This window comes from Alosa sapidissima, chromosome 5 (genome assembly GCF_018492685.1).
Source record: "Alosa sapidissima isolate fAloSap1 chromosome 5, fAloSap1.pri, whole genome shotgun sequence".
Taxonomy (NCBI): Eukaryota; Metazoa; Chordata; class Actinopteri; order Clupeiformes; family Clupeidae; genus Alosa; species Alosa sapidissima.
Genome location: NC_055961.1, coordinates 4,864,064 through 4,890,304, shown reverse-complemented (window position 1 = coordinate 4,890,304; position 26,241 = coordinate 4,864,064). Strand labels below are relative to the sequence as shown.

The following is a 26,241-nucleotide window of genomic DNA, read 5'->3' as shown; positions in this document are numbered from 1 at the left end:
CACGTGCGACTTTTCAGGGTTCTGATTGGTTAATGTGAGCTTGAGTTTATTGTTAGACTGCCACTGTGGTTTGGCGTGCTCATGACAGCATGTATGTACACGGGTTCGTGTAAACACATTTTAAAAATAAACGGTCTCGTGTAAATGCAGTTTTATTTGCAAACGTACAGTAGATGGCCAGATATTCGTTTTGGAAAATACCCTGCTTCGTGTAAACGTAGTCTATGTGTTGCGTAGCCTGAACTGTTGTGAATGTAGTGGGGCCACTATTAGTACCATTTTACTGTGAATTGCTAAGTTATTGAGAAATTAAAATAATAAAACTTTGTATGGATTATAATTCTGCCTCCGCCTGTCCTTCAGACTGCCTGCCCTGCCTAATCTTCTAAAGGTAGTAACAATAGAGTTTGATGCTCAGTTCTCGGTCCTGTCACATAGGCTTTCATATTCATTCCAACAAAAGTCATTGTTCGTGCTGCAGCAGGAAAACTGCCTTTGTCCATGACAGATGTGCTGCACTCTGTCACAATGCTGGTCCTGGAATTTGATTGCCTTGTTTAGATGACTGTAGAAAGGGAATTTGAGTTATATCTGCCATTCATGCAACAGATCTAACATGGTTAGGCTATACTTCTCATTTCAAGCAGTGAGAATAACTAAAATGTTGCTTTTACAGACAAAGATCGTAGCCATTATTCTCAAACTATTTGCATTAAGTCTACATTGAACACATGAAGATCTATTGAGAACACCAAATCCATATTTCCTGTTATTTTGGTGAAAGTAATGTAAACATAGTGTAATGCCTAACAATTCAAAGACCGTAATATTGTAATGTAACAAATTACTTGAGATGACAGTAACAAGTAATAAATAATGCATTACGCTTTTGAAGTAACTTGCCCAACACTGGAAGGCTACAGTAGCCTAACTAATGTTAACTAGCATTACCAACCTCCCTGCAAAACTCACCACAACTTTGTAGGTCTTGTCCCTCATGCTGTCCCTTACAAAACCCACAAGCTGACCCTCGGACACACAACAGTCAATATTAATAACTATATGTACCGCAGAGAGGTACAAAATATGACCTCCGCCAGTCCAGTTCAGCACCTTTTTTTCCACAAAAATAAGTCACGCTTGTTAAATTGTGTTCCTTTCCTACTTTGTTTCTTTTTTGTGTGTTTGTAATTGAGTGTGTGCAGAGTGTGTGGTTGTTTTTGTGTATATGTGTTTTGTGTGTGTTTTGTTTGTGTGTGTGTGCGTATGTGTGTGTGTGTGTGTGTGTGTGTGTGTGTATGCGTGTGTTTGTGTATGTAGGTGTGTTTGTATGTGTGGGCGCATGTGTGTGAGGGTGTGTGTGTGTGTATGTGTGTTTATGTGTTTCTGTGCGTGTGCATGTTTGTGTGTGTCGTGTGTGTGCATGTATGTGTGTGTGCATGTGTAGTGTGTGTGTGTGTGTGTGTTTTTATGTGTGTGTGTGTGTGTGTGTGTGTGTATGTATGTGTACATAAATAAAGCAAATCAGGGAACCACCTACTCTTTGCAATAAGTGCCATGGGATCTTTAACAACCATGGTGAGCAGGGCTCTCAAGTTTTGAAGTTTGCAAGGAGTGAGACTTTGTTTCTCAGGGGGGAGGGGGCGTGGCATTGGCACAGTACCACGCCCCCTCCCCCCTGATCGAAGTACATGAAAGTCCTACGTCTGCTTGAACTACTCGTGGCTCCACGCCCCCTCCCCCCGATCAGACCCACCCTCCCCATGTCCCATCGACCCAGCTTCATGAGAGAGCACAAATTCCATTATTTCAAACACACTCTTGAACAGTGGTGGTTCTGTCCGTGTGTGTGTGTGTGTGTGTGTGTGTGTGTGTGTGTGTGTGTGTGTGTGTGTTATGAGTGATGTTGTGTGTTGTGGCAAAAAAAGTGTTTGTGGCAGATTTTGATGCCTTGATGACTGATACTGGGGGCTCCCATTTAAAGCACTGTGGTTCAATGTCAGCCATTTTCACAGTCAAATATTCTTGTTTGCAGTAAGGGACTGTGCAATATTTACCGGTCGTCAGGGGGGGGAGGACCTAAGGGACCGTTCGTTATTTATAAACGGGGTCACCGGAGGGATTTTGAGTGCTTCAATCAAAAGTTGCATGACCCTCCCCTGCCTGCAAGAAAATTTTCAACGACCCTCCAGCAGTCTTTTTAAATAAGACAAGACCCTCCCCGGCAAATTGTCGATCCCTTCCGCCCACGCTATAAAGCACTATGTAAACACATCGACTTAAGCAATCGTTCTAAACTCACCCTCTGCTTTCTGATCTTACACATCACACTTCACCAAGATGGTGGCCATTTCAGTAGATTTACTCACTAACATTGTTGTGGAAACACAATAAGCATGGAAACTAAATGCACACTTCCTGCAACTGCATTAGCCTACTTGAAATAAGTTACTCCTCTGGTAAGTATTCACATGAAATAAAACAATAAAACATTGAGACCACTCAACAAAGCACACTGGGTAATAACAAATTCAACACATGAACTTGTTGCTATGGACTCGTCTCTAGGCTTCCTCAGTCATTGTAAAGCTGCCGAAGCTGAACATTATCCAAAACTCAATTTCTCAGACGAGCGTCAATTTGGGAGCTTGCTACACTCCTTCCTTCTCAAATGACTTGAAAAGGCCGTTTGCACAATTTCACAAATAATCACAGGGACCGAAAAATACCTAACATGCCAACTTGTTCCGGGTTTAGGCCTATCATTTTAACTTTTCCCCGCTGTCTTGCCGTTTTAATATTTTCCCGTAGAATATCCCATATTACTGTAATACTCTCATAACATTAGTCCTGCATTCTGGCCTGTCTCTGTGTTGTCCTGTTGTTACCCCTTGCCCTTCCAGAGAAACAGATGTATTCAAATCATCGTTTTGCTTGCTTGAATGCAAACTCAGAGTGATGTTAACCTACAGTAGGCCTATTTAAGTTAACGACTCATTGGCGCTTGCAGTGTTCGGCTGTAGGCTATGTCTACGTGCGCACCTGAGAGCCAAAGAAATCCCCCTGTATATTCACTCCAAGTTGGCCTACCATAACTTACCAACTCTACACTGTAGACCATAAACTGGCTATTTATATGACCAATGTATTTGTTCAACTTTATGAAGCAGAATTACGCACTGCTACTTGGAACGTAACACATTTTTGTTGGCAGGAGAGAGAATGACAGCGATTAACAAATTGCACTTGTTGCTGGTTACCAATAAATAGGGCCTACTATATATTTTTTTGCAAACAACAAAAACAGAAAGGATGGAGACAGCAAAACTAGAGATGGGCAGGAACAAGGTCAATTGGTAGAAATGCTTGTCAAAACGTTAGGAGCTGGATGTGTGGATGAATGAAGCACAAGTATGCTTTATAAGCATGCACACTGTTTAAAGTTAGGCTACACGGTAAACTACAAGTAAACCAAAGTTAAATTTATCTTTTTTAGGGCTGGATAAAGTTGACCAAATGGATAGGCTGTTAGGCGTGAATAAAGTAGGCTACTTTGTTGCTCCAACCCTTCCAACGTTAATGGGGACGGATGTTGACATTTTCCGTTTTTTGCGTGAGAAACCCGGGAAATCTCCCTTATTTTCATTGTTCAATGTTGACAGAGCTATGGAACGAAAGAGATCGTTATGGCGACAGAAATCAACAATCAAACAAGCCACTTTGATTTTTTTGCTGTTTTCATTAATACAAAAGATGGGTGACCCCCCCTCCTAGACAAAAAAAAGTTAGGTGACCCTCCCCTCAGCAAAGAATAAAAAGACATGACCCTCCCCTATTTTCCTCTGGTGACCCCATTTATAAATAACGAACGGTCCCTAAGAGAATTTTTTAAGCTTTAGGGGAAGGCCCAGGATAATTTTTTTGGCCTGGGGGATTTTCCTGATCCATGATATTTTTTTTCCCTGATCAATGATCCGTTTTCGATATTTTAAAAGGTTTGTAGAACAAAACATGATTCACGTCTCTTTGACAGAGTGGGCGAGTCCAAAAAGTCGCAATCCTACCTGAATCTCCCACAACCCCCCTCGTAAGATTGCAGGTTTTTAAACATGGCGTCTAGCAGTGTTGCGCGGTCTGGCCGAAATTAAGCGGTCGGGTTATGAGTCATAAACAAAATATTTTAATGATATTCGGGTCATTTGCGGGCGGGTCAGTTAAAATTAATTAAATATATATTTTCTACAAATAGGCCTACTTAAAATATCACGAGAAGGCTAGCATCAATACAGTAAAACATCAATACAGTAAAGTCAACAGTAAAGAAGCTGAAGACGCGAGTTAAAATAATAAAGACACCCCTTCAGGAAAAGCGATATAGGCTATGGGAAATATTGGGAAAAGTTCTTAAAGAAGATGACAGTAGTACAAGTTATGGTCTATGTAGGCCTACTTCTTGCGAAGCCATTTAAAAGTATGACAGCCAAAACGGGTAGCCTGCAGGAATAAATGTTATGGCACAGACTACACAGCCATATCTACCGGTATGTATAGGTTCGCGCATGCATAAAAGTTACCTTAGTTCGTTGTGTTTGTGACTTTAAACAGTGGATGTGCTTTAGTAAAGCTTTGTGCTTCATTCAGCATTATAAACCAATTCTTACGCTAACGTTTTAACCAGCAATGTATCTCTCTTGTCTACCTTGCCTCACCATTTCTGTTTTCGAAAGAAAGATGTATGTCGATGGCCTTCAAATCTTATCCTAGTGTTCTAATCCTTGGTGGTTGTGTGCGTGCTTGCGCTCTTATTCTCATTCTCTCTTCTGCGCAAACATTATGTCCTGCATGCCTACTGTGTGTAGTTCTACTGCATAAAGTTTCGCAAATAAATTAGTTTGTTTTACAGAAATGGCCTGCTGTCACACTGCATGCAGGTTATAACCAAAAGCACACATTTTGTAAATAAGCGGGTCGGATCGCGGGTCGGGTATAATTTGGTATTAATTTTTGTATAATTAATTAATTGTTCCTGGACTCCATTCCAGGTCTGTGATCTGTCTGTGCCTCTGCTGTCCCTGGACTCCATTCCAGGTCTGTGATCTGTCTGTGCCTCTGCTGTTCCTGGACTCCATTCCAGGTCTGTGATCTGTCTGTGCCTCTGCTGTTCCTGGACTCCATTCCAGGTCTGTGATCTGTCTGTGCCTCTGCTGTTCCTGGACTCCATTCCAGGTCTGTGATCTGTCTGTGCCTCTTCTGTTCCTGGACTCCATTCCAGGTTTTCCCTCTGTCCTGGCTCATGGTTGACTGACAGGGGAGCTGCCCAATCATCAGTGCTTGCACTGTCACACCTGTTGCCACTCTCCTCGTCAGCCATAGCATTTAAGCAGTGCCAGGAGAAACACTCTTTGCCAGATTGTCACGTCTTTTGCAGTGGATTCTCGCTTATGCTCTTGCTCTTTGGATTACTGGTTTTGGACCTAAGCCTGTTTTTTGGACTTGTGAATTCGACTCAACCCTTTGGAAACCTTTGCTTGGACCTTGCATTCTTTTGTTGCCAACCTATGCCTGTTCAGCCACGTGAGTCTCGTCTAGCCCCTTTGATACTGCTGCCTGTGTTTCTGCCTGCCTACCTGTGTACCGAACTTTGCCTGTTTTTGCTACCTTGGATTTTTGACTGAAACCTGCCTGTACCTCTGCCGTTTTTTGAGTTTACACTGTTTTGTCAAGTCACACTGCCTGGCTGCCGATTCCTGTGTTCTGACATTAAAACCCACTAATTCTACTCTCTGCTTCCTGAGTCTGCTTTTGGTTCCACAGTAACTCACCTGGCCTCACCGGCCCTGACAGTTTTGGGATGTTTCCCTCATGCAAGCATCATACATTGGTAGGAAATGGAGAAACAAAATACATGTGTTTTTTTAATGAAGTTTAATTTGAATGCCTGAATGTAAGGATTCAGGAAACACAATACCAGCTTTTTGGCGAGCAGATCGGTGTAAATCACTGATCTATTGAATTTTAACAGATAGAAAGAAGGCTACAATAGCTTTTGGCCACGTTATATTCAAATTTGACTAGGCCTATACAATACTCAGTGCTGTACAGTGTATTATACAGTCTTTGCTCTGTTTCTATGGAAGTTCCAAAAATCAACGTTATATTAAGTGTCGTTAAACAATTAAATAGCATTCAACAGGATGAAGCGGAGCTTTGATACCAACGTTATCGATTAGTTTCAGTTTCTCTCGCGCAGACGCCTGCATTGAATGAACGCTCATACCACCACTTTATTGTATGGCTCCATGTTTAATGACCTTGATAGCAGAAACGTTTTTTCTTTTTTTTTTTTTGTCGGTCCGCGGTATCTTGATCAACTGCGCAGCAAATTATCAGACGAAGCACGACTCTGCGGACCAGCAGTCTCCACGTTGCGGACCCACATCAAAACAAAACTATTTCCTGATTGGTTGAGATCTTATTTTCTGATTGGCCGATAGGTTAGTAACTGAACAGCAGCTCTCTGAGCTGAATGAGCGCACAGACAGCAACGTTATGTGACACGTTTGTAAAATATAGCCCTTAGAAATGTCTGTGCGGGCAAGTTAATAATTTCTCGGAGTGAGAAATGCCATGTGTGGCGTGTGAAGTCATTGAAATGCATGTGTCTCACGCTCAATGCGTGAGACTTGAGGGGTCTGATGGTGAGTCAGGACCTCAATTTAACATTCATGCAAAGGAAAACATCTCCTGCAGTACAGTGTCCCTGTCACTGCAATAGGACATGGGGATTGATATTTGTTTGGTGGCTTTTGGCACAGGGAAGAGTGCCACCTACTGGCCAGCCACCAACACTACTTCCAGCAGGAACCTACTCTTTCTTATCCAAGTACCAACTAAGCCTGCTTAGCTTCAGTAATTCAGCAAAGTCAGGGTATCTGTTGGTCTGACTGCTGGCTAAGAACAAAAGGTGAAAGGCATATATGGTTCTAACCGTCTCACTGAATTGCATTATGCAAACTCAATTCTCACTGGTATCTGCTAGACAACACGTACCAAAACATGATTAGTTCATAGATTTCACATGTAAAATACATTTTATACAACCCCACCCCCATCTTGCCTGTTCATAATTCTGAGAAATTCTTGAATTGTATGCATGTGTACGTGTATGTTGTGTGTGCGCCTGTGCTTGTGGGTGTGCCTGTGTGTGCATGTGCACGCATGCGTACATATGTCTACTGTGTGTGTATGTGTCATACGTATAATTACTGTGTGTGAATATCTGTTTATGCACATGTGTGCATATGGATTGGGTTAACATGACCCCTGGAGTGTTTGTCCTAAGCCCTACGGTTCTCAAGATATTCACAGAAAACTCTGGTGTACAGTCACTATATGGCCCCCCATGAACGAAAGTCCACGAAACTTGGCATGCATTCAGAGGGTGTCATAATGATCCTACACTTTCAATTTTGAGCAGTTTTGACCATGTAAGCCAGAGATATTGTGATTACAACACCTAATTTGTTGCTTTTTAATTTTTAACTAGGTGGCGCTATACATGAAATGAGTGGTAATGGGATGGGTTGACATGGCCCTTTAAGACCAACATACAAAAAAAAGGTGGTCCTCCTAGGCCCTACGGTTCTCGAGATATTCACAGAAAACTGTGTCCAGCCACCTACAGGCCAGTTGGTGTACAGTAACATAAATTAATTTATTGTATGGCCCCCTATTAACGGAATTCCACAGAACTTGGCATGCATTCAGAGGGTGTCACTGATCCTACACTTGCAATTTCGCGCAGTTTTCCATGTTAGGTCATAGATACCTGCAATTACAACACCTCATTTTTAGTTTTTCGTTTTTAACTAGGTGGTGCTATACATGAAATGAGAAAAAAGGGGGTTCTCCTAAACCCTACGGTTCTCGAGATATTCACAGAAAACTGTGTCCGCCCTACCCTCCTTTCGGGGGTCCAGTCCAGTGGGGGAGGCTACAGATCTAAACAAAAAACAATGGTTTCATGCTATCCATGTGGGGCTACATGCCCACCAAGTTTCGTGTACCCCGGTCTTTCAGTGTTCCGGGAATTCTTGATGGAAAATTCGCCATGCGAAAAAAATAAAATAAAAAAAATCTGACAACCTAAATAAATATATTTAATAACATTCTATGTGTAGGCCTATATGTGTGTTCTTTGTGAACATTTGCCTGTTGTGTGTGTGTGTGTGTGTGTGTGTGTGTGTGTGCGCATGGCCGGATTAACATGACCACGGGCCCTGAGCACAAAATCGGAATGGGCCTCCCCGCATGGACGCACGCACGCATGCAGGCAAATAGCCTACAACCTCACTCTCGCGAAGGGCACCGAATGTTACAGCGCATATATACCCTCAATCTAACAGGCTAGAGATGTTTTAGTGTTTTTTTTTCTCATGGATTACTATTTTGAAAAAGTTTGGAAACTGGAAGTAGGCTGAAATTTGGTAGGCCTAATGGGACTTGTACGCTGACAAATTTGGGGGTTTCTCCCCCGAGGAATTTTTTTGAATTCTGGCAACTTGGACGTTTTTCACGCAATTGTAGACAGAAACTTCAAGTTTCAGTCAAGCTGCCAGCGTCTGGCTCATCCAAACCACACTGCATGCTAAGGCTACGTGAAACAAACACTAACATGGAACTTGGACATCACAGTAAATGAGGATACCTAAATAAATCTGCACTGATAAAGGGTTTAACTGACAAAAATCAATGTCGTTTGTGTAGGCTATCATCTAGAAACAACAACAAAGTATTTCTAAGCAGCCCATCGGCTGTAGTCTACTGGTTGTGCTTTGGGGTGCAAGTGGCACTCACGTTCCGTCTTACCTGCTGATCCAGTAATAGATATCTTTACGTTTTGGCGAGACGAAGCTAAAAGATGGTCATATTCATAGCCTGTAAGCCTTGTCAGCATTAAATTGTAACCTATACCAGGCACGAATGCACTCGCTCCATGCATAAAATTCCACTAAATTATGCATGTGCTTACTGCACTACACAACTTAATTTAGTGTCTCTACCTCTCAAAAATGTAAACATAAGCAGTTTTCATGTTTATGGCTTGTTGAAGTGTGGACTAACTGCTCAATTGCATTCGAGAAACCGCTAACCACATGAGCTAAAATGACATCTCGACATGACTAATAGCCTAGTCTTGATGTTATGAAATATTCCGACGTGCTAGCTTGCCCTCACTCACTGACCGTGTCCGTGTAGAGCTGACGGCAGGCGGCATTTGTGAAGGCAGCTACAGACACAGTTTTTGACGTGATTGAACATTTTGATCGAAAGGGTTGCACAAATCTGCATATGATTAGGGAAGTGATTACTGTTTGTAACGTGATATAAAATAATATTTTGACGGTGTCCAGGGCCCCTTACTGGTCCTGTGCCCCTGGGAAAGTGCCCAGTTGCCCTAATGGTTAATCCGGCCCTGCGTGCGTGTGTGTGTGTGTGTCTGTGTTTTAACATCAATTTCACAGACCACGAGGTAGACGAAGCCTGGATCATTCCAGCTGGTGTTGACAACACATGGACGCGTGCACACAAAGGTCATTCATTATGAGAAATACTCTTGTGACTATAAGATCTGCTCTTGATTCCAAACTGCACAGCAAAGGGGGTTCTGTCTTTAAGTCACTGCCAGGCCCAGAACCTGATCCTGGCTTTCCTCTTGTACACATACAATCTCACACATGCAGACAAATACATATTCCCTCACACACTCAGCCCATCACAATGGACAAGTACAGAATACACACATACATACATACATACATACATACATACATACTCAGAGTTACTAAGTATAAGTAAGTGTATATACTCTTTTGATCCCGTGAGGGAAATTTGGTCTCTGCATTTATCCCAATCTGTGAATTAATGAAACACACTCAGCACACAGTGATCACACAGTGAGGTGAAGCACACATTAATCCCGGCGCAGTGAGCTGCCTGCATCAACAGCGGTACTCGGGGAGCAGTGAGGGGTTAGGTGCCTTGCTCAAGGGCACTTCAGCCGTTCCTACTGGTCGGGGTTCGAACAGGCAACCCTCTGTTTACAAGTCCGAAGCGCTAACCAGTAGGCCATGGCTGCCCCAAACTATATTTTGCCAATTTATTAAGCCCTGTTGAATGCCCAACAAGCTCCATTTACACTGCACCATGCTGATGTACAGAACATTTCACTGAGAAACCCACATTCGCTCAGATTTCATATATCAGTAACACAAGTGAAGTTAAGGCATACAGTTCACTATGACCTTAGTGAACTCCAGACCATGTAACATACCCCATGTAGTCATGAATTGTGTGGTAATTGAGGTGTGAAGTCCTCCTCATGTGGAAGATGTAACATTTACGTTCTCAGTTTCAGTGAGCAGGGGGTGGCACTGTAGAGCCAAATCTAGAGAAACGTTCAAATGCAGCAAAGCAGAGACACAGGAGAGAAAGTGCATATTTATAGGGCTTGTCACTGTTGATGTGGTAGAGGTGATCCTCATTAGTTTTGGTAGCATATACTGTAATACACTGTGTGCAGAAATAAAGTGGCCTTAGTTAACCTTTTTTGAATGGAATCTTCAAGTCATAATTTCTTTAAAACAATTTCAAGATTCAACCCTGTTGTACAGGTAATCGACTTCAGTTCACGTCCTTAATATTTAAAAAAATCTGTTCCAACCTGCTTTTCCAGTCTTTCACAGGTATCTGATTAGCCACTTCCTCATCCTCACCTGCCCTACCTGTCCTGAGAGTTCTGATGAAGCGGAACAGAAACAAATCTCAACTGTCACTCTGCTGCTGCTTCTCAGAGTGTGCACTTGGTGTTTGTTAGAGTTAGAAAATGTCAGAAGCGATTTCTCAGAAGGAAGACTCTTTCACATGTCCAATGTGTCTGGATCTGCTGAAGGATCCAGTGGCTATTCCCTGTGGACATAATTTCTGTATGAGGTGCATTAAGGGCTGCTGGGATCAGGAGGACCAGAAAGGAGTCTACAGCTGCCCCCTGTGCAAACACACCTTCACTCCCAGACCTGTCCTCTACAAAAACCCTCTGATTGCTGAAATGGTGAAGAAATTTAGGAAGACCAGAATCCAACCTGCTGCTCACAATTATGCTGGACCTGGAGATGTGGAGTGTGACGTCTGCACTGGGAGAAAAATCAAAGCTGTGAAGTCCTGTCTGGAGTGTCTGGTGTCTTACTGTGAAGCTCATTATAAAGTTCACAATGAAGTTAATCCTGGACGAAAACACTCAGTGGTTGATGCCACAGGCCAGCTACAGGAGAGGATCTGCTCTCGTCATGAGAAGGTTGTTGAGATATTTTGTCGTACTGATCAGAGTTGTATCTGCCTTATGTGTCTGATGGACGATCATAAAGGCCACGACACAGTCACAACTGATGCAGAATGGACTAACAAACAGGTGAGTACTGGAGCTACACTTTGTGTCTTAATTTTATATGAGAGGTCATAAAACAGCCGTAGGACAGGCGTACACACATTTCCACGCAAAGCATGGCATTTATCAATTTGAACGTGAGTGGTGGCTACGGTCGAATCTCACGTCAAGTCTCAGGTGACATAGCACAGTGTAAGTCGGCGGTGGGTTGAAAAGTTGAATTCATGGAATATCTAAGACATTCCTGTAGCCTAGTTGGCGTAATGTAGCCTGTTATGTTGACACATTTGATGGCTTAAGATAGGGTGGATTGCCCTAATGTGGGAAATGTTTTGCTTTTCGGACTTCTGAAGTATATTACGATGTGAAGGCAACACATTAAATCCACACCCAATACCATTTTGAAACCCTCAGGGGGTGTCCTAATCAAATCAAAAGAGAAAATGCAGATAACACATTCATGGAAGAAATTATACAGATATCAGTGCTCTTAGTGCCAAACTGTCTGAGAAAATGTGCAGCTTTCTAATGTGGGACAGTCAGTTGTCCTAATGTGGGACGATGTAAAGTCTAAAAGGCCTAAACCATGGTGCACCTTAATTCATGAATAATAGTAAAACTACCTCAATAAGTGATTTCATAGGTCAATTTTATGTTCAGTCATTTTATCATTTACAATGTTGCTACTTGTCCTAAAGTGGGACAATAGAAACATTAATTCTAAATTCTAAATTCTTTAGTATTAATTCTAAATTCTAATTCTAAATTCTTTAGAACTCTAATTCTAAAATCAAATATATAGCTTAAATATATACCATACTATTTTTTAAACATGTCATAAACACATTAAGATAAAAAGTAGCATGATTATTTTGATAATAATTAATTTATACCCTTAACACCAATTTGGTCAAAACTGCATGTCACTGACCTTCTGGTAGCTTTCACGTGCTTCCTGTTTGATCATTGCCCCGCCCTAATTGGCCGCCGGTGGCGTGCCACTTAGGTCCGCCGTTGGACCACTATCTCTTGAAATTTAAAGGAACCGTATGTAAGAAATGTATTTCAATTAATCATAAAATGGCCCTGATATGTCACTAGACATTAAGAAATCATGTTCATTTCAAATACTTATATCACTGACAACAGTAGTCCGGCCAGGATATTGTCATTTAAAAATGGAAGTTGCAGCCCTCAACTGATGTTGATGTTGTGTTTTGTAATGTCATGTTGTGTTTAGGCCTGATGCGCCATCCTCCACCTATGTACTAATCACAAAGTCAGTAGTGTTTCGGCATCCGGGTTGGCAACCTCGAGTCAGGGGGGAGAGGGAGGGGATACACCGCTCTACAGTAATTTGAAAGTGATTGCAGTACCAGTTTTGGCCACAATCTTACATATGGTTCCTTTAACTTGTCATGAATATTAAGAAAAGTTAATAAAATGATATATGGAGTATAACTGAACAAATAAAAAAGATTTTAAACCAATAGTGGCAAAATATTGGCCAATTTGTCTGCAACCCGCCAGTGGACTGCCAGAGAACCGATGAGCAAAATGCCAGCTGGAGTTGTTGCAGTGAACAGCTAGATGTGCCAGGAAGCTGCAGTGCTACACTTTGGGGGCATAAACATGACCACCGTACCGACAGTACTCAGTGACCTCCAGTACAGAGATCTATGTGAAGAACCACCGGAATTCTCCTTTAAACATGTCTGTATTTGAAACAACAGGTGCAGTTGGGGCAGAGCCAGAGGAGATTCCAGCAGAGAATCCAGGAGAGAGAGAAGGAGCTGCAGGAGCTGAGGAAGGCTGTGGAGACTCTCAAGGTGAGAAGATTTTAATTAGTATAGCTGCTTCAATGATAAGCTATTAGCAGATCACAGATACCCATAATGTCATTTCTCAGATTGAATTTTGGCTTGATCTGTTGCTCAATGTTGGACATGTGCCGAAAAAAATCAACAGATATTAAAATGAATCTACCAAATCAATAATATTATTAATGCTTAATCCTGGGGGTAGTGAGGGGAGAGAGCAGTCATCCCACTCAGCCTCGAACACGGATTTTCGGGACACTAAACCCGTTGGTATGGCACTCAGAACGCATGTGTAACGGAGGTCAAGCATCAGGGGAACAGAGGCGAAATGTTGAATTTTTCTTTCTTTTATTTTCCTTTGAGAAAATAAATCAAAACATTGCCTTCAGGATCAGATTCAAAGCATACGGCTTCTCTGCTAATTACTCTTTCAGTAATAGAAAATGCATTACTATCTGAATCATGACTTTTAAAGTGGAAATGAAGCAGTCAAATAAAACAGATGTCTATAGCACTAGTTAAATATTTAAATATACCATAAATACAAATAAAGTCAGAAATATGACCCGTTATTCAGAATAAAGCACAAACAAGTTGCATTCATTTCAGCTGTGCGCCGCCATCTTTGTTTTCAGAAAATGGTTGGTTGGTACAACATTCTATGCTGTTTACACAGCGGCTGTCATAGCCTCACAGTTAGCTTACTGACTCAACAAAATGGATATGGACGAATGGCATAGACCCACCAATGAGGACAGGCATCCAATTGCCTATGCTTTTGAGCCAGTAAGAGTAGTGGGAATTTTAGTGCCCCCCACAGAGCCTGACTATGGAGGAGAAATAGATGATCGAGAGAGAGGTGTATCTGAGCGCACAGAAAACCATCGGTGGTGCTTATGTGGGGGTTGTGTGTCCCTATGTTCACTGACATGGCACACATGGAGAGTGTCTGCTGCCAGGAAATGAACCTGGGACATCTCATCCAAAATAACAGATATATCACGTCCAATCCTACGTGCCAAATGCTCATCATTAAAGCGAGACGTTGGAGCTCGCAATATGGTCGCTGAGGGACATCCGAGCCGAAACACTGGAACGCCCAATAAACAGCAATTAACCAACTAACATACTCTTGATAGGTTGTGCGGAGGGGGTCGGCTATGGGACTACACTGATCACCTGAGACTACACTAATTTTTACACCCATACTCAGTTGTTCTGCAATGTATTATCATGGTAGAAGCTGCGATACAGTACTAGCATAGCATAACATAACAAGCACATACTGTAACTAGCATAAACAAATAAAAACTCAGCCTACAGTCCATAAACAACGTCTACCCACAAAACCATGCCTGTCACAATCACAGACCTAGGCTACTACAGAGTAGCCTACACAAGTCAGACGTAGGCTAGCGTACTCACAACAGGTTCTCACCAGGTTCGCAAGTCTCTGCAAATAGTTTCCACTACTACTTGAGCAAAACAAATGCAATCATCGATACTACTCAATCACAAAAAGAAACCTCTTACTCACACATGAGAAGTTCGCTCCCCCGAGTTTATTCACCAATTAATCAATGATGCAACTGCATTTTCAGGTCGCGGTAATCCACAAGTTGTGCGAGAACATCCAAACACATTATTGCAACTGAAGTTAAATCTAACTAGATGTACCGCATAGCGGTACAAAATATGACCGCCGCTCGGTCCTGTACATCCATTCCGCGAAAATAAATCACACTTCAATTTGTCTCCATCTTTTACTCCATCCCCCACTCTTGAAACTTTTGTGTATGCTTGTTTGGCATGCCTGAGTGTGTGTGTGCGGCTGCACAGAAAGTAGCCTACTGGTGCTGAAAAGGTGAATAGATTGTAGAATAGCCAAAGAAGATGTAGCATTGTTATAAAACCTTTAAAATCTCTAAACAATCACAAGTAGGGCAGGTCATCACAGTTCATCCATTGCAACTGGATTGATGAAAGGTCACTTACACCTGTAGGCTACATTGTATTTGGGAAAAGCAAAAGGTATCAGCATAATGTTATTTATTTATTTATTTATTTTTTATGTATTTATAAACAAAAACATCTCTGTCAGTTCCATGCCGTTTTCAACAGCTATCAAAAACAAAGGTCATTTTTGGATGGATGGATTTTTTGTGAATGTTTCTTCTTCTACATAAGATTTTAGTCATCTTTAGTTCATGTAATACTTTATTGTCAATGCACAAATTAAGTAACAGTAGTCTGAAACGAAATGCTGTTTTACATCTAACCAGTGGTGCAAATAACTGACATGTCCAAATGGGCCTTGATGAAATGCGTCGCTAGACTGTTCATACACATTTTAACGGGCCAAAGTTGAAGAGCTTTTGTCCGTTATTGTTCGTGCAAATATAGGCTGATTCATGTTCCCTTGCATTGTGTAACTGAGGTCCATGGCTAGTCTGGCTTTCATCAGACCAAGCTCAATCTTTTAAGAAATCAAAAAATAAATAGCGGGCAGATCAGGCTGGGTTCACCCAGCCTAGTCCATAGGCACCCGATATTGTTTAATTTTCAGATTGAGATATACACGCTCTGGCTATTCTAAATGCAAAAATGCATTAGGGAGTTATGACAAAACTGTAACTAACAAACTAGATCCTAATAGAAAGCTGTTAGCTTCCCTAAGCTACAGGTAGGATTATAAGGTAGGCCTATTTACAACATAAATTGTCAATAGGCTATGCTGGCGACACAAATAAAATCTCCTTTGGAAACCAATGGCTTACGATTTACAGTATCAAGCGGACTTAAACTGCCATATCGTGGCGAAAAGTTGTAATAACATTCACGCAGCTCCATGAGTCAAGGAAAGCGCGAATGAAGTAGCCACTTCTAAATGGGACCCACTACACAGTAGCTTAAGGTGTGTTGCTAAAGCAGCCATAATGAAATAAAGGTGTCATTGTTTGGATACTTCACACACACGTGCTTTTTAATTTCACAGACTACAACTACCAAGCTGGAATCAAAGCACATCGATTCCCCTCTCACACCCTGCACGCACTTAAAACAAAATAAACAGGCGTCTCAGTCTCACGCATGTATAGGCAAAACTGTATCAGACCGGTGTAACGTTGGTAAATCTTCCATTGCACAGAATGATTTTGTAGCACGTGCAATAAATGACAGTCGAAAGATACAAACAGTGCTGCTATCAATTTGCTTGGTATAACCGCATTTATAGTTTTCTACAAATGCAATCAATCAAATGGGCCTCCATCACTCAACCAACGCTAACGGTAACATTACCTAGGTCCTTATTGATACTACAAGATTAACGTACCTGCAGTAAAAACCAAGCATGTCCGATAAACATCCTCACTTCATCCTCACTTACACTTCATGTGAACATCGTCCTGTCCTTATTAGATGTTCGCTGCGGTAAATTACAGTCCTTGTAGGAAGTGTCCATTATTTTTTCAACCCACTTTTAACTTCCAACAAAATTACGTCTCACTGCAACGATGCGCCATCTAGTGGACAAACGACTACTTATCGCCAATACTGAAAATGCAGCCATGATGATGATGATGAATATTTTGGCTTTCTTTTGATCCTATTGAATTTGTAATTATGTATCGGCCGTTTTAATACCGATAGTATGTGGGTGCCTGTGTGTGTGCATGTTTATATGTGTGCACCGCCATTTACAGGCCAATGAGTGTACAGTCACTAAATGTACACATAACCTAATTTTTTTAGCCCCCCCCCCCCCCCATGGATGAAATTCTACGAAACTTGGCATACCCCCAGACCCCCAGAGAATGCCAGGTCAATCATACACATAAAATTTGGTGCAGTTCTGAACATCTTAACTGAAGATAGGGGCGATTAAAGCAGAATAATATTGCATTTTCATTTTTTACCGGGGGGGGGGGGGCGGCAAATCACAAATGAGTGATTATGAGCCAGGTTGATGTGGGCCCTTGAGACCAACATACCATAAAAGATTCACAGAGAACTGTGTCTGCCCTACCCTCCTTTCGGGGGGTCCAGTCCAGCGGGGGGGCTGCAGATGAAAACGAAAAATGACGGTTCCATGCTATCCATGTGGGGGAACATGCCCACCAAGTTTTGTGTACCCCGGTCTTTCAGTGTCCCGGGAATCCTTGTTGGTGTACGTCACTAAATGTACACATAAATTATTTTATTGTAAGGCCCCCCATGAACGAAAGTACACAAAACTTGGCATGCATTCAGAGGGTGTCATAATGATCCTACACTTTTAATTTCGTGCAGTTTTGACCTTGTCAGCCAGAGATATTGAGATGAAAACACCTAATTTTTTGCTTTTTAATTTTTAACTAGGTGGCGCTATACATGAAATAAGTGGTAATGGGATGGGTTGACATGCCCCCTTAAGACCAACATACAAAAAAAAGGTGGACCTCCTAGGCCCTACGGTTCTCGAGATATTCACAGAAAACTGTCTCCGGCCACCTACAGGCCAGTTGGTGTATAGTAACATAAATTAATTTATTGTGTGGCCCCCCATGAACGGAATTCCACAAAACTTGGCGTGCATACAGAGGGTGTCATAATGATCCTACACTTCCAATTTCGTGCAGTTTTGACTATGTTAGGTCACAGATACCTTCAATTACACCACCTCATTTTTACTTTTTTGTGTTTAACTAGGTGGCGCTATACATGAAATGAGTGGTTATGGAATGGGTTGACATGGCCCCTTGAGATCAACATACAAAAAAAAAATGGTCCTCCTAAACCCTACGGTTTTCGAGATATTCACAGAAAACTGTGTCTGCCCTACCCTCCTTTCGGGGGGTCCAATTCAGCGGGGGGGCTACAGATCAAAACGAAAAACGATGGTTCCATGCTATCCATGTGGGGTTACATGTCCACCAAGTTTCGTGTACCCCGGTCTTTCAGTGTCCCGGGAATCATTGACGGAAATTTGGGCATGCGAAAAAGAAAAAAAAAATAAATAAATAAATAAATCTGACTAAACCTATATGACCGCCGCTTCGCTGCGCGGCGGTCATAATTAAGTACTGTCTCTGATAGGCCTACAGGCTACATTACAGCGGCCCTTGTTCTTGTACAAACACAAAAACAAACATCAACATAATTTGCGTAAGCATATTGAAATAAAGTGAACGTCCGCTAATGGATAAAACATCCACGAACAAACATTCTGATGACGTAGTAGCGCCTGCATTTTTAAAAAATGGCCGCGTCCTAGTGGCGAAAGTCGTTATTGACATGTCATTTTCCAGTAAAACTACTTGAATTTCAGGTTTAATGAAAATCCATGTATCTTCAAAAATGAAAAAGCAACCAAAAAATGGTCACAGTTCTCACTGCTTCATTTCCACTTTAATCTCCCCCCAACATTCTAAATCAATTGTATGCACCATATTGCTATGTAGTATAGTAATGTTATACACTATTTGAAAGCTTTAACTCTTGGGAATCCAAAAATGACAAATATCCATTAAATAACTTGTTTGTGATAATCAATTTTTTTTGTTTTACCTTTTTTGCATTATTACATCCAGTTTTCAGACATGGGTCAAAAATGGCCCGCATTCGTTTCCTATGCTATTTCATACATGTTTATGTGTTCCTTTTCTATATTTATTGAAAGTAATTTATTTTATCATTCAGTATTGTTTGTATTTATCAAATAGCTGATTGTTGATTGCTACATATAGTTATTTTTACTTGTTGTGTTATTTTCTGAAAAAACATAGTTTTTCTATTACTACATCACTACCCACTTGTCAGGGAATGCCAGATTGGACCCAAGCGCAAGACTCCACCAGGCAGAATTACGGACAAACACACTTTATTATTATCAACAAAACCTAACATTTACAGAGCTACTAACATAAAGGACTTTGACTAGACAAAACAGAGAAACAATCCAAGGAACAGAGAAACAGGAGGGTAGAAATACACAGAACAATTAGCAGAAAGACAGAGGACTGGACGAAACCAACGAGACAATAACAGGGAACAGGTGAGGAGGCAGAAATGGAGGGAAAACTAACAAGACAGGAAGCACAGACGAAATAAGGAGATGGGGCAGAGACAAAGACAGGTGACAGGCAGGTAAACACAAAGCACATGGGGAACAAGCAAAACACAGCACACACAGGACACTACACAAAGTGGCCACCAGGGTGGCACAAAGTCACTCCATCCAGGCAGGATCCTGACACCACTATTACTACCCATGCATTCAAGTGTGTTTTGTTTTTAATAAAAACATATTATAACAAACAATTTTGTTAAAATAATAATCTTAAAATAATGTTTTTAGACTTAATCTAGTGTTTTAATCCAAATAGTGATATCATAAGTTTATTTCTCAATTTGTCACATATTAAAAAACACGGATAACTAATGGCACTTATGTTGGACTGTACTATATCTGTAGTATTGTGAACTGTAGTGAACGTCACCAAAAGTGTTGTTAATATACATGGGAATAGGAAATAATTGTCAATCACATGTGCACCACACCATTAGATATATCTTATACAGTATGCCACACACAAATGACCACCATGTTTGTGTTCCTTGCACATACTGTAGGCCTAGTGCACTTCGTGCAACAGTTTCTTTCTCTGGGCCATCATGTCTGATATACAGTATTGTGACTGTAGTATCCATATGGCTCTGAAGGTCAGACGTGCCCTTCACGCATGCACTTTGTCATACAGTATGTGTCATGAAAATACTTTGCCCAGCTCCGTTTTGGATTCATTTTTAACTCCACCGATAAAATCAGGATGCTGATCAACTAAACTATTGGCATTAAGGGTGAAAACATGCAGCACTCTGGACCAGGGAACCATGAGCCATATTTATGCTCTCTGCATGAGTAGCATCTACTAATGAAAGCAGAGATAGAGATGGCCAATGTGTCCATTGTGGTCTTGTCCAATGTACTGGATGTTACTTTGATGCCTATTTTAACTGCTCACTACCCTGATTATAAACCGGGCAAAGAGCTTGTCATGCCACACGGAAGAGCAGTGTGGAGGTCACTTCCTTCTTCCAAACACATATAGCCTGAACCCCAAGCCTAATGGCAGTTACGTTTTTGAGGGTTCAGGGCTGAGGGGGGATATTGAGATTCACTCATTACTTACAATTGAAATATGTGGAAAAAGGAAACCAAACAGAGCCACAAAAGGACAGCAGAGAGGAAGGACAATTGAAGTGGACGAGGAGCTAGAGCTGCACAGAAACCAAAAATACTAAAAGTTGGCAGCTGTGTTTCCAATGCACTAGGGCTGTGTACAAGGGCAAACATGTAATGCTCGTTTGCATGTGTCATGTAGTGCTGAAATGGCCATTTATTGTACCCATGTGTTTTTACTTAATCAGCTTCAGTTTATTTAGACACATTGATCACAGTTCTCTATACTACAGATATAGTATAGTTCAATACATGTGATTGGTTGTCAGTGATGTCATGTGTGACAAAGTGACATATGATAGATGAAATATGTATATTTCACATATTTCAACTATATTATGTGTTGTTATTTTGTTTAAAACACTTACAACATAATAGTTTTATCAAAGTAATTGTTTCAATATATCTTGTTTTTGCTTCTATTCAATAGTGCACACATGGGTCACATTTGACATATGTCTGTAAACTTGATTAAGCAATAGAAAAACTGTTTGTAATTATTTGAAGTAATCAAAAAGATTTGTACTAAATAACTGCAAAATGAACTGCAATATTTAATGATATATAAAAGCCATGAAAAAGCATAGTAAATGAATGCGGGTCATTTTTGAGCCAAAACCAGACGAAGTAATGAAAAAACTGTGTTGTTGTTAATGGAAAAAAAGGAAAAGTTAAAAATTATGATTTATAATAATTAAAAACAAGATATTACATTTATATGTGGAATATTGACTGATGAAATAAATAAATTCCAAAAAATATTGCCAGTATAAACACATGTACTGTATGTATGAACTACCATAGGAAATGAATGCAGGTCATTTTTGACCCATGTTGCGCATTAAAGGGGTAGCAATACATAAATTACTTTTACTAAAAAAGAAAGAACAGAAAAATTTAAATAGAGATATGTGATGGTCAAAAACAATTTAATTGCGGAATTCATGGAATACTGAATGATAAAATAAATTTATCGCAGAGATATTTAACATTTTAACTCATTCGGGTCACTCGCTGTTGTTTCATACATATATCGAAGCTATACTACACACATGAGAGACGCAGAGTAATATTATTTCCAATACATGTTTAACTACCAAGTTCAACCCATGCATGCTAGATAAAACAGTACATTAAAAGCATGGACATGGCTAGCGGAGTTTATGGCTAGTTACATTAACCAGTATGGAGAAACCTACCGTCAAAAGGAAAACATTAACAAACTTTTTGTCAAAACATGCAAAATGCAGTGCATGTAAAATAATATAACACATGGGAAACATCGAAGTTATCAACTTAAACATCAATAGAATACTGGGTGGAATGCTTTGTACAGTGAACCTACAAGATAAAAAGCATACGGCTTCTCTGATCGGGTAGAGAAGCAACACAAGACTACATGCAGCAGATCTGCAGTACACTATATGGCCAAGGGTGGCTCCCAACTATTACAGTTTTTTCTGAATGCTTACAGTTTTTTCTGAATGCTTAAACACATTTTTTGTAACTATGGCTTTTTTTGCAAAACTCTACACACAAATGGCAAAACCACTCACTGAGTTCGCAAAACTAAAAGCACAAACACTGCTTTGCACTCAGTTTGCAATTTTGTAACACACACTTTGCACAACTGTAGGCACAATGGCTATTATTTACACTATTTTGCCAACTCTCTGGCACACTTTCTCATGTGAAAACTGTTTTAGATAATTAGTTCACTTTGCAATCAGCCTAAGCACTATAAATAAGTCACAGGTAATGTACAATGGGTACGATGGAGTGAGCAGGAAGAGTGAGAAGAGAAAAAAATGTGGGGATATTGTCATGTCAGGCCTGGATACGTCATTCCAGAATATATTTTTCCTGGTGCCTTGGACTAGGACATTGCATGTGATGTAGACAGAATTTTGAGAGAGACGACCCGATGTAGACTGATTTGTTTTGTCTCAGTGAAATGCTATTTTGTGTTTTGACTTGGAAAAACACACTCGTGTTTGTTTTGATGTGTGTAAATAAACACTAATACTTGAAGTTGGGATCCCTGTATGTTTACAGAACTATGACAAAAGTATGACCTCAAACTGACATAGTCTACCTTGTGCACAGAGAAAGCAAAAGCCAGATGTGTTTTTTATTCATACCATCAGTGTGTTGTTGGCACATTGTGTGCTTACTGATGGCTTGTGTTTACTGTTAGATACGAAAACACCATTTTTACGAAGGTGTGAAGAGTTAAGCAAGGTGTGTTAGCTTTTGCAAGAGAACTACAATGTTTTGCTGATTGGGTGAGAGGTTTTGCCATTTGTGTGTAGAGTTTTGCAAAAAAAGCCATAGTTACAAAAAATGTGCTTAAGCAATCAGAAAAAACTGTAAACAAGGCTGTTTTATTTTGGCGAAAATCATATATAACACTACATTTTTAACTCTGTTACTCTCATCTGCGGTGTGCCCATGTGTTCCACACACACTGACGTCCCTCACACACACTAGCTGTACTTCTCCCATCCCACGGTGCCCCACACACTAGTGCTTCACACATCTCTGGGTCCCTCACACAGGGGTCAACTTATCCTGGGGTCCCTCGTGCAGCTCATATAGCCAGTGACCAGTTCTACTCGGCAGTAGGAAGTTGTAATTCTTTGCCACACCTCCCTGTGTGTGTCTCCTGCCCTCCTCTTTGTGTGTCTCCTAACAGAGCTCTGCACAGACAGCAGTGGAGGACAGTGAGAGGATCTTTACTGAGATGATCCGCTCCATTGAGAGAAGGCGCTCTGAGGTGACAGAGCTGATCAGAGCTCAGGAGAAGGCTGAGGTGAGTCGGGCTGAAGGACTCCTGAAGCGACTGGAGCAGGAGATTGCTGAGCTGAAGAGGAGAGATGCTGAGCTGGAGCAGCTTTCACACACAAAAGATCACATCCATTTCCTCAAGGTAACATTCACCTGTACTCTTGAACATATGACATATTTCAAAATGAACAGTGTTTAATAAAATCTGTATGTGTGCTGTATAATGTGTGATTAATTAAAAAAAAATATTGTATTGCTTTACAGTAGATACAGTATCTGACAGAAACACACACTTAAACACACTAATTCAATGCATAATTGCACACACACTAAACCAACTGATTTAACCCATTAAGTCTGCAGCGTTTGAGCAAACAGCCCTGATAATATTCAGGTGGCCTGTCTCACCATGTGTGAGTTTCTCTGCAGAATGTTGTGTCAGTCACTGGTGCTCCTTGCAGTACAGTTTCAACCAGCAGGACATTCACAATAAAGCACAATAAACTGGTTTCACTCATGATGCAGTCTTGGATAAAACACAACCCTAACAGAATGTTCAGCTAGTCTGTCTTTTATATTTTTATCTGTAGAATATCCCATCAATCAAAGAGTCTCCTCACTCTAAAGACTTACCCAGCGTGACCTTCAACCAGAGTTTCTCTTTTGAGGCTGTAAAGGAATCTGTGTCTGCAGTTAAGGTGCAGCTGGAGGAGAAACTGGATGGCATCTTCAAGCAGGAAGTAGCCAAGATATCTGCAGCAGGTTGGACAAAAAAATAGAATGGACGCAATCATGTACTACGTTTATAAGATAACGTTCTAGTTGTTATGGATTCATTCTGACTATTCTCTGTCTCTCAACAGTGGCGCATATCCAGATCATCCAGTTTTTAGAAAGTGAGTCTGTCATCAAGTTACATTCCCTTCTACAGTTGAGATAACAAAAAATCATTTTAGAACAAACATGCCTGTCACAGTTGCTAAGAACAAACATTTCCCCAAAGGTGCAGTAAACATGAAGATAATATAAATATACAGAGCAAATGTGTGAGTTTGTTCTGTAGATTCTGTGTCAATAAGTGTTGCTGTGTTTGTTCCCAGCTACTGATTCTAAACTGCCAGACAGAAGAACTGATAGTATGGAAGATCTGCCACCAAAAAGTAAGGCTTTACTGACTGATTCTAACAGCTTTAGAATCAGGGGGTCAGGGGTCTAAAAACGAATGATAGTTTCATTGAATCTTTTCATCTTTAAACATGCCAAATCCAAGAGGAATAGGGGTGTGGCTTGACACCAGAGCTAAGAAATTAAGGCCCATTAGATTGTATGTCTGAAATTGTCTCAAGACTCTTGGTTTAGGAGAGACAAAAAACAAACACTAGATCTTTAAATTTGTCTCTAAACGGACCAAGTGGGAGGTCGGAGGCCTTTAAGACAAACAGCTGGGGGCTCATACTGCCACATAACCATCTTGATACAATCTCTACTGATGTGATATGAACATATGTGTGTGAGTGTGAATGAGTGTGCTGTCATCAATATTATTCTCTCGGTGCTGTATACTGTAACTAAGTTGTATTGGTAGTAAAGTGATTTTTGCTGTTTCAGTGTCTGATGTCCAGGCTGTTTATTCAGAATCAGTGACCAGAGAGGAGCTCTTGCGGTGTAAGTTGGACACACAAATGAACATACACACACACACACTCAAACACACAAACACAAATACACACACACATACACACACACACACACACACACACACACACACACACACACAAACACACACAACAAATACAAGTTTGTCCTCTTTTCTCTTCTCCTTCATCAGATTGCTGTCACTTCACACTGGATCCAAACACAGCACAGAGAAACCTCCATCTGTCTGAGGGGAACAGGAGGGTGGAGAGGAGAGCTGAGTTCCAGTCATATCCTGATCATCCAGAGAGATTTGATAAGTGGGAACAGGTGCTGTGTGGAGAGGGTGTGTCTGGACGCTGCTACTGGGAGGTGGAGCGGAGTGGGGGGGTTTATATAGCAGTCTCATATAAAAGCATCAGCAGGCAACAAGCGAGTAATGACTGTGGGTTTGGATGTAATGGTCAGTCCTGGAGTCTGGAGCTCCGCAGCTCCTGCTCCTATTTTAGGCACAATAATAAACCGACTAAACTCCCTCTAGTGGCCAGCTCCAGAATAGGAGTGTATGTGGATCACAGGGCAGGAACTCTGGCCTTCTACAGCATCTCTGATACAATGACCCTCCTGCACAGAGTCCAGAACACATTCACAGACACACTCTACCCTGGGTTTTGGCTAGGTCTTGGATCATCAGTGAAGTTATCGTGACTCACATACACAGATGCTCTTAGTAACACTACACACACACACATCCATTAAGGATCTGGCAGCTGCCTGAGATTCTCTGTTGTTGGGGAAAACAAAAGCCCAAAAGCACTCCCTCATCTCTGGACCCCAGCAGATATTACAGCGTCTGCACCCCTGGACCTCTGCTGGAACACACATCAGCACACCACACATACACTATTGGGTGGGACATGTGTTGAGGAGCCCAGTGTTTCACCCCCTCTGATCATCTCCCACAATCCACTTCCTCTCCCTCCTGCTGAAGGGCATTATGGTGGACACGTGTCTGATGAAAGTTGAAAGTGAAGCTCATTAGGTTAAGTTGTCTAGATGTAAATATGTGTGTGGTTGCACTCATAGACTGTACAGTATATAAGGTTGTACTTGATGTAAGATGAAATGTACACTTCTTGTTAAAGCATGGCTGATATGGCTGTCCCAATCTCTAAAAGACTTGATATGTAAAAATTGATTAAAATAATAATGATATGTATTGGATCTTAAGGTGGATATTTTTTTAAAAAAACACATGTTATCGCTACCAAAGATTCTAGAGCGCTCCATGTCGTGGAGTTCTTTGCCTCCGCCATTAATTCCGTATATCGCTA

At 41.1% G+C, this 26,241-nt stretch overlaps 1 protein-coding gene across 1 annotated transcript; it reads left to right on the top strand.

Annotated features, from left to right (window-relative positions):
• Positions 1–10,842: 10,842 nt before the first annotated feature.
• LOC121709073 (tripartite motif-containing protein 16-like) lies at positions 10,843–26,131 on the top strand. The gene is made up of 8 exons (XM_042092140.1): positions 10,843–11,467; positions 13,177–13,272; positions 23,181–23,414; positions 23,863–24,034; positions 24,136–24,168; positions 24,373–24,432; positions 24,881–24,937; positions 25,101–26,131. Exons 1-8 carry the CDS (start codon positions 10,886–10,888, stop codon positions 25,613–25,615), a joined length of 1,749 nt encoding a protein of 582 aa, XP_041948074.1. The 5' UTR covers positions 10,843–10,885; the 3' UTR covers positions 25,616–26,131.
• Positions 26,132–26,241: the final 110 nt, after the last annotated feature.